The sequence below is a fragment of the Sparus aurata genome, chromosome 17 (assembly GCF_900880675.1).
Source record: "Sparus aurata chromosome 17, fSpaAur1.1, whole genome shotgun sequence".
NCBI classification, from domain to species: Eukaryota; Metazoa; Chordata; class Actinopteri; order Spariformes; family Sparidae; genus Sparus; species Sparus aurata.
Window position 1 is genome coordinate 13,107,033 of NC_044203.1, and position 18,845 is coordinate 13,125,877.

At 43.4% G+C, this 18,845-nt stretch overlaps 1 protein-coding gene across 1 annotated transcript in view; it reads left to right on the forward strand.

Annotated features, from left to right (window-relative positions):
• Window positions 1-18,845, forward strand: part of zhx2a (zinc fingers and homeoboxes 2a) — a 33,782-nt gene that overhangs the window by 4,866 nt on the left and 10,071 nt on the right. Inside the window, exons 2-4 of the mRNA XM_030393506.1 lie at window positions 15,450-15,972; window positions 16,440-17,132; window positions 18,480-18,692. Of these exons, the coding sequence (XP_030249366.1) occupies window positions 15,874-15,972; window positions 16,440-17,132; window positions 18,480-18,692 (1,005 nt within the window). The 5' untranslated portion in view covers window positions 15,450-15,873. The remainder of the gene's footprint in view (window positions 1-15,449; window positions 15,973-16,439; window positions 17,133-18,479; window positions 18,693-18,845) is intronic.

Consider the following 18,845-nt stretch of genomic DNA (forward strand, 5'->3'; position numbering starts at 1 on the left):
ATATTACATGTTTTAAAGGAGTCATTGTTGCAGTGGGATGCTCTTGCTCAAACGCTGAACCCGTTTACAGGAGTATATATTTCTGTGAACTATAAGTCTGTGTGCCGTTTTTTTAAATCTTTTTTTACTTGTAAAGTCCTTGCTGACTGAAAGAAAACGTAAGCTGCAATGTACAGTATGTGAGCTACGACAAACGGAAACCTTTAGGAGCAGTATATTCATGCTTTTGAGCTCACACTTATTTATTCCATGCTGTCCCGCTGTTATTTTTAGAGTCGCCCAACACTGACCTATAGTGGGCTTCAACAAGTTTTGTTTTTTTCACACTCATCCGCAACCTCCTGCATTTCCTGACTATACATCAGGGTAATACAGGGGTATTACCCTACACATCCAAACTCAAGCACCATAGTGACTGTCCATTCTCTCGGTGAAACACTGGAATGAGTCATGACGGGTTGGTTGGAGGATGGAGGTTGTTGTCATCACGGCATGTCGTGCTCAGCCCGGCTCTGTGATGACATCACCAACGTCTACGCTGTGCTTTGTTCCAGTGGGTTTTCTCTTTTTTCTTTTTCGGTTCAAGTCCTCTCTCCGCTGTGCCTCCGCCTCCACGGCTTCTCAGACATGTTGTTAGGTGACTAAGGCAACCACAGAGATGAGCTCATCACCTGTAGGTGGGGCTGAGAAGGAGATCGTGATGATTAGGGAGGCAGAGCTGAGGAGTTACATGGGGACAGAAGGAGAGGGAGCATGAAATCAACACTGTATGAGTATGTATGAGAGAGTACTTGTGATGTCTGAGAGAGACAGAGTGATGCCGAGGAAGAGACAATTGAGTGACACTGCGTGAGGCGTGAGGGTGATGTGGGAGGACGAGAGAAGTGAGAGAAACTGAGGCCCCACATGCACCTTGACATGTAAAAGTGATTTTCCATGTCGGCGCTATGTCAGGTTTTTTTGGTGTTTGAAGTCTGCAGCTCAGAACTTTTCCTGGAAATCTTCAACAATGGAAACCAAAGCAGCGACATTTCCAGGTAAAGCACACAAAAGGTCAGGGCGGTCTTACATATGATGGTTTTATGTGACCACGGAGGCAATCCGCCTCTGCACCTCTGGTATTCCACCGGAGACGGTGTCGCCCTTGAAAACCTGAACGGAAAAATTTGCAGCGCCGAGCATAAAGAACCGAAGGTACTTCTGAGGCACTTAACATGTCGGAAATCCAACCCAACTAGAGGTGTCACAAAGAAAACCAGTGACGCCGAGCGCGCCAGATAGTGACAAAGAAGAGAAAGAAGACACGAGAGACAGGATGTCTAAGTGGTGTGAATGAGAAACAAGAGACAGCCTTGGAGTGAGAGACTGCAAGATAAGTGTGTGTATGTGTGTGTGCACGCAGAAACTAATGGTGGGGTCTGGTGTAGGCGCTCTTTCTCCCAGTCAGTCAGTCAGTCAGTCATTTCATAAGCAGAGTATTGTATTAAGACTTCTCTGCTTCATTGCTGCATTGATTATTATTTAAGTCAATGTGTGCGCAGCAGTTTGTACAGCGGTGTGCTTGTGCACGTGTAAGCATGTATTGAACTGCCCCGTCTATATGATCCAGCAGTCGGAGGGCTCATTTCTTGTTGCCGCTGCAGTCTTCCCGAACTTGAAAGTACTTCTGCGGTTGACAAATTAAATCCTCTGAACATATCAGCAGCTACATACAACTGTCAAAAGTTTTCTTGCGCACAGTTGGTGTCTGTGTGTCATGTAGGTCACTCATGCTTGTGTGGGCGTGTGTGTGTGTGTGTGTGGAGTTGCTCCCCTTTCCCCATTCCACGGTGTCCTCCAAATTTCAAGTTTCAAAAAAAAAAAAAAGGAAAAAGGAAAGGGGGTGAAAGGAGGGAGAGAAGGGGGGGGGAGAGAGCTTACTAAAAGGCCTTCTGCACTGCACCACGTCAGCTGCTGGCAGAGCGCAGACACACCCCTCCTGCCAGCGGGAGACCAATGAGGACAGGCTGGAGACGATTCACAAGCCACACCCACTGCAGTGAAGGCAGAGATTGACAGGTTGGAAATCTGGCCGGCCGCACAGGAGCACTAAATGCTCGCTGAGACTATAACAAACACAAAATAAAGGACGCCAAAGTCTCCAGACTTTCTTATTTGGACTCCAAGACGTAAATCCTTCTCCCCCTCTCATGCACACATAAAGGACGTGCTGTGTACAGCAATATAAATAATTCCCCTAAACATTAGATCACAAAGCTTTATGATATACCAGATATCACTTGCAGTGATTACAATGTGGCAGCCATTAGACTGAAGCATTGCAGAACCCCTCCCATGTCTCCTGTCATTGTTGACCTAATTTGCAGGCTGCTGGTTGGGTACAAGAGATGACCCATGCCCTACTCCACTTGTGTCCCACAGTGCATTCACTGTAACTAGAAACTCACATTTTTACCCCACCCAGACAAAAAAAAAAAGGATTCAAGAGCATTTTTAATAGTGGTTTAAGCTCTTAAAATTTTTAAATTGTGGAGTACAATGTGTCCGTGAGAGAGTAATGCCCCGTTATGAGTTTGGCTGTCTGTGCACAAGGCCATTAGGGAGAGTGAAAGAGAGCAGCATAGAGCTGGACAGGGGGAGTGCAAACAGGACAGCAAAATAAAGTCAAGAGGGACCATTATCATGGAAGCTAAATAAAAGTGTTCAAGAGGGATAGCTTACCCCTGTATTACCCTGTTTGCTGTAATGAAACCCTGCCCCGCACCCCATCTGCTTTTCATTCCCACTCGCAGCCCTTGGATCAAGTGAATGCTCGCTGACGTGTCGGTCTTCGTCACTGGGGTCACTGCGTGTGAGTTTATGTGGGGTTGCAGCAACAAACTGAATTCAGAAGGCTTTAGATGTTCCATGACAGTATGTGCGTTGGATACACACGCAGCTCTTGATGTTCCGCAGGCCATGCCCAATCCAAGCCAGCCATACTTTTACTGTTAATTGGCGTATTTTGAGTCCATTACTGGACCGGCGGTGACTGTTGGAGTTGGAAACGCATTCAGATGATGATGCAGTCCCCAACGATTTACATGTACGCTGACTAACACAAGGTTAGACACAAGGTTTCCTACCTGAAACTGTCTGTTGACGTGGTCCAGGTTTTTTCTTTCTGTAGTGAAAATGCAAAATAACCCTGCAGTTTGGTGCCTTACCACCAACCCTGTCCACGAGCCCCTTAATCTTTTGTTGTTTGTTGCTGTTGTGTCGCTCTAGTGTGGGCTTCATTGGTGAGACTTTTAAGTACTTAAGCCTAATAAATAATAAGTAATATTCGACACACACAAAGAAATCCCGCCCTATATTTAATTAATTGTCTTTGTGACAAGAAAGTCAACGTTTTTTTTTTCTCTCCAGAAGGACAGAAGACACACAATATGAATATTAAGTTTGAATTATCTTCACTTAGTATTATCATATGCAGTCATGTAACTTTAATTCGCTTCATCACAGCCTTGTATGCATTAAAAGTTGAGCCGGATTTTAAACGTCACCGCTGTCGTAACTGATTGACCTCTGCTAGGTATGTGCGCCTGGGTGGAAGCACACAATCGCACACGCTCTCCATTGGTTACAGTGTTACCATAGTAACACAACCATCAGCTGCAGAGTGGGTGACACTTGGATATTTTTATAGCTTGCCCTTTGTGTGTGTGACGGTGCTCCTGTGTGTGTTCAGTGAGGAGACAGGTCTGGCAGCGTGAGACTGGTGTATGTGTTCAACGAAACGTGGACCAGAATCAACGGAAGACTGGATTCGTGATCGAATGCTGTGTACACTGCTTGACAGTGCTTCCATCACACTGTACAGTATACAGGCCACCAACTCTCTTACTGTGTTTGTAAGTTGATTAAGGTCACAGTCCAGCTTTCTGTTACTCATGTGAGAGCAACTAAAGCGGATGGGTGTGTGAGATTGCAAACGCAAATACTATAAAGGAAAATCGATCTGAAATAAGTGAAAATGTGCAAAACAATCACTTTGCAACCATGAACATTTGCTGATGTGGCCAATTTTTTTTAGAGTGTGTAGTAAAGTCTGCATTGTCACTTGGTATCGATACCATACCAGTGAAAGCGTAAATGCCATAGATTTATAATAGAAATGTCAAATGGATTATATTCTGGGACTGTGGCAGAGGCTCCCATGCAAGGCGCCACCTGCTCATCAGGAGCAATAAAATAACCATTCAAATGCGATCGCACACTGATTGAAGAGCCGCCAGGAGCAAATTGGGGTTCAGTATCTTGCCCAAGGACACTTCAAATGTAGACTGCAGGGGCTGATCCTCCGATTGGTGGACGACCGCTCGACCTCCTGAGCCACAAAAAAAGTGTTTTTATCGGTGTCTACTGTATGTTGTCTGTTGCTTGCCAGTATGAAAACTTCTTCCTCCCCTTTACACATCTTTGTGACAAGGGTTTAATAACCATATTTATGGAATCATTGCAAAAAAAAGTACGCTCATATCGTCATATGTATAGATACTGAATTTCAACAATTTTTTTTTATAGCCTAATGGCAGTAAATTGAGTGTTGGCAAGGCTCTCCTGAGAACATCAGCTCCCATGATCCTTCACTACTAACAACTCTTGTTTTAGAGACACCTAGCTGAAGAAAAACCTTCTTTGTGTCTTAAAGGAGTACTTTCACATTTTGGAAAATGTGCTTATTCACAGTTTGAAAAGAAGATTGATGCCACTCTTACATCTGTCCCTTTTATCAAAAGTAACAATCGGCACCTTAAACTCCCCAATTACTTTTTTATATCTTATTTGTTTAACCCAAAAGAAATTAAAACTACAGTTCACTCTTTGGGAACTTGTGTGGAGCAAAGACACACAAAAGTTACTTGACCCTGGCTAAGTACTGCTTTAGTTATTATCCATATTAAAGGTGCATTATGTAAGAATTTTAGCCAGACATTTGTGAATTGTGTTGCAGAGACAACTATTGGATTTAGCATGCTAACAAGCTAGCCCCAGCCAGTCCTCAGTCATAATGATTACAAGCTCCAAGTTGTGTCGCTAGCTGCACGGCTAACTGAGCTAACTACCCAATGGTAGCTACAGTTAGTAGTTACTTTGGTGATATGCTGCTGCCTATTTCCCCGCGATATGAATTTGAGAAATTCATACATATACATATTGCAAATTTTAAACAATCAATGATGACGGGTGCATTGGTGAGATCTTGAGGTGCTGTTGGGTGGATTTTGTTAGCTTTGGAAGAAACCAGGCTATAAACTTAATGCCATGTAATGCAAAGTTAAGAGGACTAGCTGCTGGCTCTGGCTGCATGTTTACTGTACAGACATGAGAGCGGTATCAATCTATTTAACTCTGCAAGAAGGCAAAAATGTATTTCCCTCAAAGGTTCCTTCAAGTTATATCGCTAATATTTCTTTATGTCACGTCTTTGTGAAAAAAATGTCCAAGGTCAGCATTGGGTGCAGATATCCTATATAGGGTGGGCTCAAGTGACAAAACGACCGTTGTCATCCTGTATCCACGTTTAGTCTTTATCCCAGACCAGCAGAAGTAACATTGCTCTGTTGCTATGCAGAACATCCAGGCACTCTCACACAGTGCAGCACTGCTTTGCTCTAGAGGAGCCGCGTGATGAGATTTAAATTAATTCTGCGACTGTCCGAAATTCTGCCTCTACCACCCCTGCTGGGACGCGGTGTATTAATGGCGGTGGTGCTTCTCCTCACCCACACGATTCAGACACACACATTGTCCTCCTCGCTGCAGTGGCTGACTTGTGGAACAAGCAGTCAGAAGGGAAAACACACTCAAAACAGTCGGGCTGAGAGAAACACACCCCATACAGCTATGCCAACAAGGCCATGTGTGCACTCCCTCTGCGCAATATGTTTTTGTTGCATGTGATACGAAATGTGTGGTGGAGGTTCAAAGTTTTAGTAAACGCAGCAGTGAAGTCCGTGTTTCTGCAGCTTCTGGGTTCTCTGCTGCCTCCTCGTCACGATGCGCTTGTTATTTCAGTGCTCTAGCTAACTGGCTGGTTTGTACTTCATGCTTGGCTTCAAACGCGGGAGCCGCAGAGGTTGCCATTCATATGCTTTTTGTGTTTGTGGTGACTGCATGCCTGAAAAGTCTGGCACTCTGTCGGCTGTGTCTCTCCACTCGTTTCTGCAGCCCCCTTCTTCCTTCAGCGACAACAATGAACCCCCACCAGAATCTGCCAGTTGTTCAGCTGGATCTTTGTTCCGCCTGTTCAGGAGCGAGCTGTGGCACAAGGCACATTGTTTCTCATTTCAGCCACCGCGTGGCCTTGAAACAGTGCACCTGATCGGTCTGGCAGCATTGTACAGTTTGCTGTACATCAGGACATAAGCAGTGCGCACTTGATGTCTCTCATTTCTCTGTGAAGAGCGGGCCAGCTTTTAACCTCGTGTGTGTTTTTCCTTCCGATTGAAGAAAGAGCTGCAACCTTTTACCTTAACCTCTGAGACACAAGTACTGCAGTTACCATAGTGATCCCTGAGAGAAGTTTCATCATCTATCGCATCATTTAAAGTTTTGCCAGGGACATATGTAGGGTTGATCCACTGATGACTATATAAGAGATGCCTCTGATACAGCCTTAATACTGGAAATGGTATTCACAAGTGCACAAGACTATCTACAGATTTAATTCTACCTAATGTAAGAATTTTCAAGCACATTTATAACATGAAATCCATTCAGTATTAGTAACTTATGGCTGTTGGATAATATGTCGGAGCAGTACTCAGTATTGGCTGATACAGAGTTCGGGTATCGGGAAGGAAAAATTGCTCAAAGTGGGCTTTGAATTTTGATATCAAATCAAAAGCGATTGATTCTCCCAGCATTCTTTTCTCGCCTGCCACATCTACTTCTGCGCTTCTGGCTAACTTCCAACGAAATAATAAAAACTTAAAGGCAACTTGAACTTGTATTTTTGTTGAATATATATTTTGAACTTGTTTAACCCTAACCTGCAAAAGTTAGCAGGATGAACTTATTTTTTTGATGAAGAGTATCCCTTTCTCTTTATGGATGAATTTTAAAATGGCAGTCGTCAGAGCATCAGAACACTCTCTGCTGGTCTCTACAAATCCAGATGTGATAGTTTAACAATGCCATAGCTGTCAGTGCTGAAAAGAAAGTGTTTAACTTTAATTGAAAACTGAGCTTAAGACTAAAAGTTAGATCGAATAGTGGGTTTGAAGAATCGTGACACCCCTAGTGTTGACAGGTTTGTATGGCAGGTTTTCGACAGACGGCCTTGCTGCTTTTTCCAAAATCCCAGTCTCTCGAAACACAGTCTGAGCTTTTCCCCCCACTACAGTTTGAGATTACATTAATGATACACAGAAATAGAAGCTGAGTCTAGTGAGCTGCTGTGACTCATCTGCTCAGTGTCGCTCTCTCACTGCTGTTTGGATAGATATCCATCCTATAGCACCAGTGTTTCTGCCGTATTAGATCATCTGTCTGTCCTCATACATTAGACGGGCTCAGTGATACTGAGGTTCTGTATTGATTTCCACTGTGTCCTCTCCAGTATGTATGCCAGCCAGTGTGTAGCCTAAACTGATTAGTGCCAGGGCTGATAAATGTATCGCTGCCTGGCAGCATTAAAGGTAACTCCTTCAGAGAGATGGCTCCACTAATATAATGCACCAGTCAGACAGACAGCCAAGACAACAGGCAAGTACAGACAGACGGGCTGGCAAGGGGCTGCCAGGCTGAGTATTCATACAAGTTTAATGAGCATCCAGACAGTAGGGAGTTTGTGGCTCCCGCACAGAGCTCACGCTGCACACAGGAGCTAGCAGGCTGACTAGGTTAGGCACACTAACCAAAAGGTGGAGAGACCGACTGTTTGAGCCGGGTTACGAAAGCAGCCAAGTCCACAGTTAGTTAGCTAATTAGTTTTTGTGCTGGAAATAAACTGAAAAGCCATTATGGGAAAAGCTCAGACGGCTCACTCCCAAGTAGTTGTGAAGGCAGGAGGAAGAGAGTGGTCCTTCACTATGAATGATGGAGTCGAGAGAGGAAGAGGATTTTGGTGCCAGGGTATCCTCAGTGTTGAGCGCTCTTTACACAGGCTTTTTCTTTGTTTGAGACAGGCAGGCACACAAGTTTAACGCGCCTGCAACATCTCAAACTGCAGAGTTGTTTGTGTTGATATTGTAAGATAATGTTCCCCTTTTTCTGCGTCTGCCTCACCTCACAGTCTATCTTGTCGTGAACATATTTGTCTGTAAATAAATAGGCACTTTATTAAAAATGCAAACCAGCACCTGATGTCATCCAGCGACTTGTAGCAAACGTTTAAGGGAGCCGGTGACATTGTGAAGCCCTATAGCAGATGTGTTTACAGATTACTAATATAGACGCTGCGTAAATGGTGCTGCTCATCCTCTCTCCCTCTGTTTGTGTGGGTTCAACACACCAGTGGGAGGTAACACAGTCCAGCTCCAGCCTGGCGCGCTCTCTCTTCCGTTCTGCTCACAGCCATATCCTCATCTAGCCTCAGAGTGTTGAGGCCGCGTCAGCAGCGAGGCAGCAGAAGTTCAGCAGGTCGTGTAAAGGGGCACTTCAGACGCAGCTGACAGATGCATCTCCGGCTGCTTCCCGCCAGATGTTGGCCGCAGTACCGGATTTTGGGTCGGACTTTTGAGGGACGGAGTGATAGGGAGTGGAAGACTGAGTATGTAGACACGCAGGGTTCTACCATGTGGTACTCGGGGCAGTAGCTAACTATCATTTTTTTTAATCTATTTGATCTGATCTAATCTTTCTTGAGTTGCTCGGTGCATTACAGCTTCTCAAACCTGTTACTCAAAGATCAAGTCAGTTGATTGATGTCACAGCTCTTAGATTTTTACATCTCAACTTCCCCATTTGAACAACCTTCATTGCCACACGAGCATAGTAGTTCACGTGATGCACCTGAATGCACCATGACGTCCTTGTTGGCGTCCATGCACTCTGGCGTACAAAGCGGTGTGGGTTTAAGAATTTCCAACGTGCGCCTGGATGCACAGTGAACGTTAAAGTCCGATATAGGACGCAGAGAAGATGCGTATGGATAAATCTGTGGAGGTGAATGGCACCAAAAGACCTCTCAGACTCTCGGCATAGTTCATGACCATACGTGACCATTTCAAAACTCTCTCCAGCAGTTCATGTCACCATGACAACGGGTGTCAACAGCAGGGAAATCAGCCACATTAATACAAATTAATGTGAGGACACGATCGCTGTAAATGATTTTCAGCTACACAGGTGTATTCAGCGCCGCTAACGGTTTATTTCTTAATAGATGATTCATTTCAAAGTAGAAAACATTACACTTCAGAACGTACTGTAGTTTTCAAAACTGAGGGTGTAGGCTGGACACCGAGAAGCCCTGGTTTATAAAATGTCCGAAAATGGAGGGTGAAAAAAGTGGAATTGTGTTTCCCAAAGCTGAAGATGATGTTTTCAAATGTCTTGTTTTGTCCACAACCCAAAGATATTGAGTATATTGTCAGAGGAGAGACGAATCCAGGAAGTATTCCTAATTACTCAAAGGGATTTATCCAGCATCAACATATTTGGTGATTAACTGAAGGTGCATCGTGTTAGTTTTGGGGAAGAAATTTTAATCAGAAACAAAAGATATGACATTGACTGATTTTATTTTATGTCTAAACAAACTAATGTCCATGACTGAACAAACCAATTGATCCTAAAGGACAACCTAACTTCATACTGTTGTACTTTGTTTATATGCGGTGGACCCTGCCACCTTTCTAGCATCAGACAGTGGTCTAGGGACCTTATTTTCCTCTGAGAACAGCTTGTTTATCAGAATCAGAATCAGAATCAGAAATACTTTAATAATCCCAGGGGGAGATATACAAACAACATTTATTATACAAGCAACATCTATTAAGAATAAAATATATATGTGTGTGTGTGTATATATGTGTGTATCTATCTATCTATCTACAGTTAAATAATGTGCAAGAAGTGCAAAAAAAAGAAAATGACTGTCCGTGTTGAGTCAGGTTGAGGGGGGTTTTCTTACTCTCTAGGGAGGCGTTAGAAAGTTTAATGACCACAGGCAGGAATGATTTCCTGTGGCGCTCATAATTATTCAATTATGGGAAAAAAGTTTGTATTATTACCTTTATTAATGTCGCAAATATTTCATTTTTAGTTTGTATTTCTTCTCCAAAACTACATAGTGCATCTTTTTAACAGTTATAGAATATTAATAATGATTACAGGTCTAGTGGTATTCATCCATACCTCTCGCAAAACAGAGTTGGTAGGATGATCAGGAAGCTTGCAACCCCTTTTCCTGCTACCTTAGAAATATTCTGTATGTGGTGTTCGTGACTAACTCTGATTATTCTGGGAAGTCTTCTCTTCTCCTGGAGGCTGTTCATCGTCCCCATTGACTTTCAGTGAGGGAAGCTGAGGAAACGTCACAGATGCACCACACTATATCCACATCCTGCAGAGACGGGGTTTTCCAAGCTTCCGGGACTCACAGATTTTGTTTTCCCGAGGATTTCTGTTTATTTTCCATGTTTCTAAAAACACCATCCGCCGTCCCACATGCAGCCGGGTCACCCCTCCACATACACTCTCCGTCAGTGACACGGATGTAGCAGCTACTTGACTACAGCTCTACGTCCGCGGTTGCTATAGCGACACCATGGTAATGAGCCTGCATCCTAATGATGCCTCAGTGGGTTGTTTGAGGAGTTGAGATATCTCGGGACAATGAGTCGACTGGCGAATGATGGCCTTGAAGGGTGCAGAGCCATGTGATTAATGCGCAGAGGCCCAAATTAAGTGTGTGACGCTTCGGCGTGATTACAGAGTCCTAACCTGCTGAGCTCACAGAAGACCCTGAAGTCTGACTTTCCACATATTCACTGCTGCCCCACCCTTTTGCAATGTCACTGCGCAGGCTTAAATATGATACTGTTACACAGGATGTTTGTTTTTTGGGGTTTACCTTTTTCTGTCAATATTTACTCATGTTCATCACATATTTGAGTAGCCTTGTAAACAGGAGACTTTAATTTGCGCGTTAACTCGTCCTCGGCGCTGACTTGGTTTTATGGAGAAGAGCATTGCCGCTGCATCGACTCATTTGATTTTTACTCATGTGAATATGAGTATGAAGCTTCTGCATGAGGCCTCCAGAATATCAATAGACTTTTTTCACCCAGATAAGCTTCTCTCTCTCCCCTCTCATTATAATATTACCCTAGGAAAGTTTTCCCCGGCTCGCGCTCCCTCAGCTTTCTTTTTTTTTTTTTTTTTTTTTTTTTTTCGTAAGTGCTTTTTTCTTGATGGAGGTGTCATTTCTCAGAGCCCAAATAAAGCTGCTCTCGGCTTTTTAAGACATGTATCCAAAGCTGCTTTGTCTCTGGGTTTGTCGCTCTATTCGCACATCGTGATTTTTATGATTAGTCAATATTTCTCAGGTCCTTCCGACAGCCGCAGACCTGGCAACTGCATATATTTGCATACCAGCTGTGTTATCAAACCACTGTCTTCAAACTGACGATGAAAGTATGCACTCTTCGTAAGTGGACGTTAAAGGCAGTCGTTTGGTGAGCTGGTTGTTGGGGTAAATACATTTTCGCTTTCAGTCAAGGCGAAGCAGCAGAGTTCTGCCAACTGAAGTGTTCCCGTCTCAGCCAATCACAACTGACAAACAATTATTACATCGGGCGTGTGTCGGAAGTCAAAGTGCACGTGCTCTTACTGTCGCTCGCGTCGCCGCTTCGATTGTGCCACGGCTTGTTTTTGATGTTTTAGGAAGAACTGAAATAATCAGTTTATGTTGAGCCGACATTAATGTGCCATCATTTATCACAGCGACATGTTTACTGATCGGTGAATAATTAGGCCTAATTGATGCACAATAGTATGCGTAGCTGTTATTTCCTTCACCACATGTGTTGAAGAGATTAATACTCGTGGCGGCACTCCGAGCATTTCCCAATATTGGCAGATTTGCAGAAAATAATAAATGCAGCTGAAATCACACAACACGAAGCAAGAGCTTTTGGGGAAGGATGCCGCTAATTATTCCCTTCATTCAAGTTTAATCTGATGATTGTTTGTAATGATAAATCGATTATTTAGTCTGCAAAATATAAGAAAATAGGCAAAAAAAAAAGCCCATTAGAAGTTTCAGTGGTAGAATACAGTGTTGCCCACAGAATGGCTGTGAACACACTGCCTTGCCTCTCCTTCCGGTTTTCTGTCTGCCAGCAACATTATCTGCTTTCTTCGTCAGCAGCGAGTTTTAGAAAGCCATCCAAGAACACACTTCATCTTTAGGATTTCTTCACCCGTGAGTCCGTTTTCAGAACAGCAGATGAGCTGCGTGCCGAGGAGGCTTGTTGTTAATCATGTAGCCGATCAAAACCAACGCGCGCCGAATGACATCGCAACAACCAGGTGCACTTTGCAAGTTTGTACAGAACAGCGGCATTAGTAGGCGTTTACAGGAGGGATGTGATGGCAGAGAGCGTCTCTCTCTGTGCAGAGCATGTGTGACTGACGGGTGACGGGAGGGGAAGAGCGAGGGCAGATTGTTCACTAGTGTTTATAAACTAGGTCGGCAAATATACTCGTGGGACATACTGGTATACTAAGAAGCACATGCATGTTTTGGTTTGTTTGGCATTTTTACATTAATACAAGTTATTATCAGTAAATTTTTCTTTTGATTAGGGTTTCGTCAGTAACGTGTTTTGTCTGTGTTCTGCCTCATCCCTCTTGCCTTTGTAAGTTTTTGGACGCACCTCGGTGTTGAAAGGGATGCATGTGGATTTGTCCACGCTGTTTCTTCCCTCCATAGCGTGAAGCGACAAATGCTCATTTAGCAGGCCGTCTTCAGACCCAGTCCACCGCGGCTACTTTCCAATTCTTCTTAAGCGTGTCGGATCCGAAACATTGTCTTTGTTTTCACTGTTGCACTTGTCTAGCGGTGGACCACCTGTTGGCCTGTTTGTTCGTCAGCCTCTTTTGACCTTTCTCATTTTGTAGACATTTTAGCTACAGACTGTTGGCTCTACCTCTTTGGGGTGGAGGCTCGCCACAGGTCCACATGGGACACTGCTGAGCTTAAAAAACCCAGCATGGTGCATTTTTTCGACGGGCTCTAAGCAGCCTGTTTAGTGTCCTTGGAAAGGTTATGTATGTTTTTTTCCTTACCTGGTCTAATTTCTGTTCGTTTTTTTCCTTGGTGTATAATTCAATGCTCAGAAGTTGTTCGGATGTCTTTATGTGATCTATATGAAGATTTATGTGAGGAAGACGAAAAAGGACCAAAGCTTTCATATTAATTTTTGCGCAGACGTTGCATTACAAACTACTTGCTCCGTCTTTATTTCCGTCACTTGGATTGAGTGACCATGACGATGTAGATGAGATCTGTGGCTTAAATGCCCCTAAGTCATGAATAGCAGAAGTGGAGGAGATGGAAGGGAAAATGGCGTAGGCCTGGGCGATAAACCGAAAATTTACCTATACCGAAATTTACGACGATAACCGACGTCATTTTGGCCATGTCGGTATATTCGGTGTCATAGGCATAACATCCACTAGGGACAGGGGACATGTTAGGTCCACTTGATTAATCTACCCCGGCGTATACCAATGTGCTTATTTTACATTAATTTGATGGCAAACTCCACCCGCTGATGCGACACCAGCTATGCCAGGTTAGTAATCAAGTGAACCCACTCTCGCTGTGAGTCGCGGACAGTTTGTGTAATGATGCTGCGTTCAAAGGCTGCAACAGGCCACTGTCTTCGGCCGGGCCGGTCCACTGATCAAACATTTGTGTTTTGTTTTTTATTCACTCAAAATAATGACTGTATTTCCAGCTAGAAAACGCGCATCTCTCTCCTCCCTCCATTGTTGTTTGCATTTGTGTCTCTGCGTGGTCTGACACGTGAGTGTCCTCATGCTGGAAAACGTGACTTCTCGCGTACGTGACGTCACTCCTCGAGACGCTAGAAGAAAGCAAAAATATATATTTTTTACTAAGGAAAATGACAAAACTAGTAACGCGTTACCGGCATCACTGATTGTGTAGCTCAAGTGCAACATGGAGCATGAAGATGTAAAGGAAAAAATAAAAACAGTAGAATTAACTTTGAGCAAGTTTGGAGGAAAGTCGGAGGTGTGGACCCATTTTAAACAAGTCGTGGGCCGTGATAATAACATTTGTCCGCTTTGTCGAGTGCATTAAGTGCTGCACTTGTTGCATTATTCATTAAGATTTCTGTAGTTAAAACAACTCGCAATTGTAGTCGAGAACGTTAGTTATAACAGCCCACGTATTAAACAGTTGTCGGGTTTAAATCGGTCTCGGGCTCATAATTACATTCAATGTGTCGGGCCGGGCTCGGGTCGGGCTTGATTATAAGCTCTACTCGGGTCCAGCCGCGACTTTACTGAGGTTCACCCAGTGTGAGCAGCAGGAAGACGGTCAGCTCACCTCCCAGAACATGGCATTGAATCGCTGGAAACTGATTTAGGGACTGTCATCAAATTACTTAGCATAAATATATTAATACAAAATAATTGCAGCTCTTTCAATATCTTCCATGTCATGGGGCCCAGTGACTCCAGCAGCAGATTGTATTAGTAAACTGGACGAATGAGACACAGCTATGTTTATTGTACTTTAGTGCTTCCTCTATTTTATATGAATATTGATATGCAGAAATCTTGATTTTTTTTCTCAATAGCTTCCATGTCATGTGACCCTCTGACTTCTGAAACAGATTCTGTGTCTATCAAAAATATATAATGATAAAGAAAATAGTGGTAAAAAAAGTTCTCTAATGCTCAAGAGGTTAACATATTATTAAGCAGCAATGTCAACTTCTCTACTATTTTGTGTCATGTCTTAGATTCTGAAGTCCTCAAAATGTTTATTTATTTACATCCAACCTCTTCAACCACCTGCAGTACAACCACGTGATTCAATTCGAAGAAATAAAAAAAGCGAGAAGCTTAGAATTTGTTTATAAGGGACTGTATATTTTATACTTTTAAACTTGTTCAGTTGTTGTCATTTCAAGTACAATGTAGTTTTACAGTCCTTTTTAAAGTGGCATTTCTGTAAATGCACAGGATTTTTTTTTCTTTTTTTTAGGTGCGGGGGGGGGGGGTGTTACTTATCGTTCATTTATCGTTATCGAGGTGAGTTGCTCAATATATCGTGATATTGATTTGAGGCCATATCGCCCAGCCCTAAAATGGGGTGTGTTTTTTTGTTTTGTTTTTTCTTAAGAAAATGCCAGTACGAAAATGTAATGTCTTATGTTTATGATCATCATTTTTCCTTTTCTTCTTCTTCCATCCAGGCAGTGTCCTGTCATGCAGTTCCAGGAGTTCGACCAGCTCTGGAGCTGACACTGTCAGCGAGCCCAGCCTACACAACACTACAGCAGCCCCATCTCTACCAGACCTTCACCTTCCACTGCCCTCTTCTCTCTACAGCCACTAATCCTACCCCAGGGGAGAAAGACTGTTTTTCAGACTCCTGGGCTTCTCACTTCCATCTCAGAGACTGTCCGGTGCTCGCTCAGAGAGCCCAGGCCTGTACCGGGGTTCCAGTACAAGCCGGTCCTCCTGGCTGATCTTCGGTACCTTAGACCGTTTATCCAACCACCACTCTGTGACAGTAGTCTTACATCCTGGGCACCTTTTTTATATCACCGCTGGCCGAGCACAGGCAGCAAGTGAGGGCAGCTGTCCACCCAGACGAATCCAAGATCACCCATCATCATGTCAAGTCGACGGAAGGCCTCCACGCCCTGTATGATCCGGCCCGACCAGACCATGGTGGAGCTGGACGATGACACAGAGGACTCACATGTCACTGAGGTAAACACATCAGACAAGAGCGAGTGTCGCTTTTCTATAACAGGTTGAACTTGATGAATAAGGCTTCTGACTTATGTGGGTCATAAAACTTTTTAAATTATTTTACAACTTCCCTTGATAGTTTTGTTCAAAACACAGAACCTGGTCAGTCGTCATTGATGATACAGTTTCTACTTTGTGATTTAATATGGTTTGCTGTATCACACAGCACTTTAACTTTTTTATTTTCATTCCATTCCTTCCTTATGCATTTTCTTGCATTTCTGTGAATTTCAGTGTTTGCGTACTGGCTTCCAAAAAGCTGACATTCAAATGAACATGTTATGCTGATCTTACATGCTGATAAGATGATATTATAGTTATGTGCATGGGGCACAGGTCACTTGATCATTTTGTGTGTTTTAAAGTGTACATGGTTGAAAATGCTGTTGCTTTTTAATCTGAAATCTGCCTTCTCCTTCTATCAGACACCGACCGAAAACCATACTGAAGAAGCACCTATGGAAACGGATATCTCGGCAGAGACGGAGCCTCCTGTGGAACTGGACCCTCCAACCGCTCCAGACAAACCAGCTGCCGACCCACCAGACCTTTCCAAGCCTCAGCGTAGGCAGCAGGGCGGATACGAGTGTAAATACTGCCCCTTCTCCACACAGAACCTCAACACTTTCAAGGAACACGTGGATGCCAACCACCCCAACGTCATCCTCAACCCCTTATACCTGTGCGCCGTCTGCAACTTCAACACAAAGAAGTTTGACAACTTGACGGAACACAACGAGAGGTGTCACCCAGGGGAGAGCAACTTTAAGTTCAAGCGCATCAAAATGAACAATCAGACAATCTTGGAACAAACAATAGAGGGCTTCAGCAACAGTGCAGTCATTTACAACACTTCCAGCGCCATTTCTGGCAAAGGGGACGAACTAGGCATGCTGCCGCTCAGCAAACCCACCACAGTTAAGATTGGTAAACCAAAAGTAATGTTGTCGGATAATAAACGGACAGAGTTGGGTAAACTGGCCCCAGATCTGGCCAAGAAACCAATTACCGCCCTCAATGTGAACGGGACAGTCATCATCCCGGAGTCGACTCTACTAAAAGCAGACGGCCTTTCTCACATCATGCCTTCCCTACAGCGGCCTCTGAACTATACCCAGGTAGGAATTACAGGAGCCCGAGGACGCTCATTTTCTGTTATGACATTGGAAAATGCACTAGTTTGCCTTTTTTATGCCAAGAGTTGGATAAGATAATTGATACTAATCTCAGGCCTGTCAGTTAAATATGAGGTTAGAGCCAGCAAGCAATTAGTTTAGCTTCCAATAAGGGCTGGAAGCATGGCGAAAACTGCTAACCTAGCTCTGCTCAGAGGTAGTAAAATACCCCTACTACCACCTCTAAAGATCACTACTAACACATGAAGTCAGGTTTTTTTGAATGCTTATTGAACCATTTATGCTAAACTAGCTTAACATGAAGGCTTGAAGCTGGAAAAGTGGTTCTATATCCAAGTTTTTTTAAATTCATTCATTGTATGGATTAAACAAGATACAACATGTTCAATAATGGCGTTTCTAGGTGGGTAGTAAGCATTTTCTTAACCTTTTGGAAAGAGCCAAGCTAGTTGTCTCCCCCTGCTTCCAACCTTTATGCTAAGCTAAGTTAACTATCTCCTGGCTCTAGCCAAATATTTAGCTCACAAACATGAGAGTGGTTTTCTCATGTTACTCTTGACAAAAATGCAAATACCCAGTAAGTAAGAGTAGTCCTTGAAATCCTGACACTGCATTAAAGGTAAACTGCATTTTTAAAGGTGCAATGTGTAAGAATGTTAGCTGAAATAAGCTCAAATCATCAACAGAACTTGGAAAAAAACAGTTGTGATGGTATGTCTATCTGTTGTGTTCTAGACCTCTACTGAAGTTAGCATGCTAATAAGGCTAGCCCCTGTCGGCTAATGCCAGCTACAGTTAGCAGCATTTAGTGCATACTCTGCTGATATGCTGCCTTCTGTCTTTTTTGATTATGACAGGTGGTCAATTCTTGCACATTGCACCTTTTTAATTTTTTTGCAGGTAATGCTGTATTTTTTCAGCCTGTACCTTCCTTATAATTTCTTAGGAAGGTTCCTGAAATAATGATGTAATTAAATGCTAATTATAAGGAAAAAAAGAGATGGTGTTCCACATGGTGTACTTCAATTAGTTAATCCCACATAATTGTCAGTGTGAACTAGAAAGTCTGTTAAGTCGGTGTACATCAGCTCAGCAAAATGTAAGAATGAGAAGCTTGGAATTAATATTTACTTGGGTTTTTTTTTAATTGGAGCTATTTTTACTAAGACAGTTCAAATTTCCCTGTAATTGGTGCTGAATTCCACAGTTCTTTTCAGCTTTTTTTCCAGGGACATTGTTAGGAAATCACAGACACAGTTGAAAGTGTTACCATTCGCTTTTTTATTATCAACACAAGAACTTAAAAGTCATTGAATCATATCACTTCAGGTGCCGAAGATCGCAGTGCCCCTCAACACAACCAAATACAACCCATCGCTGGACGACAACCTGACGCTCATCTCTTCCTTCAACAAGTTCCCCTACCCGACACAGGCCGAGCTCTCCTGGCTCACCGCGGCCTCAAAACATCCAGAGGAGCAAATCAAAGTCTGGTTCACCACACAGAGGCTCAAACAGGGCATTAGCTGGTCTCCTGAGGAGGTGGGAATTATAGTCCATAAAAACATTTAAAGCACTCCTTCAGCTCCCTCAAGTGTGGTTTTAATGTGGTTTACCTGCACAAAGAAGGCATCAGCTGGTTTCTAAAGACTAAAAATAATAATGGTTCTAGAGAATGTATTTTCTGGCACTTTA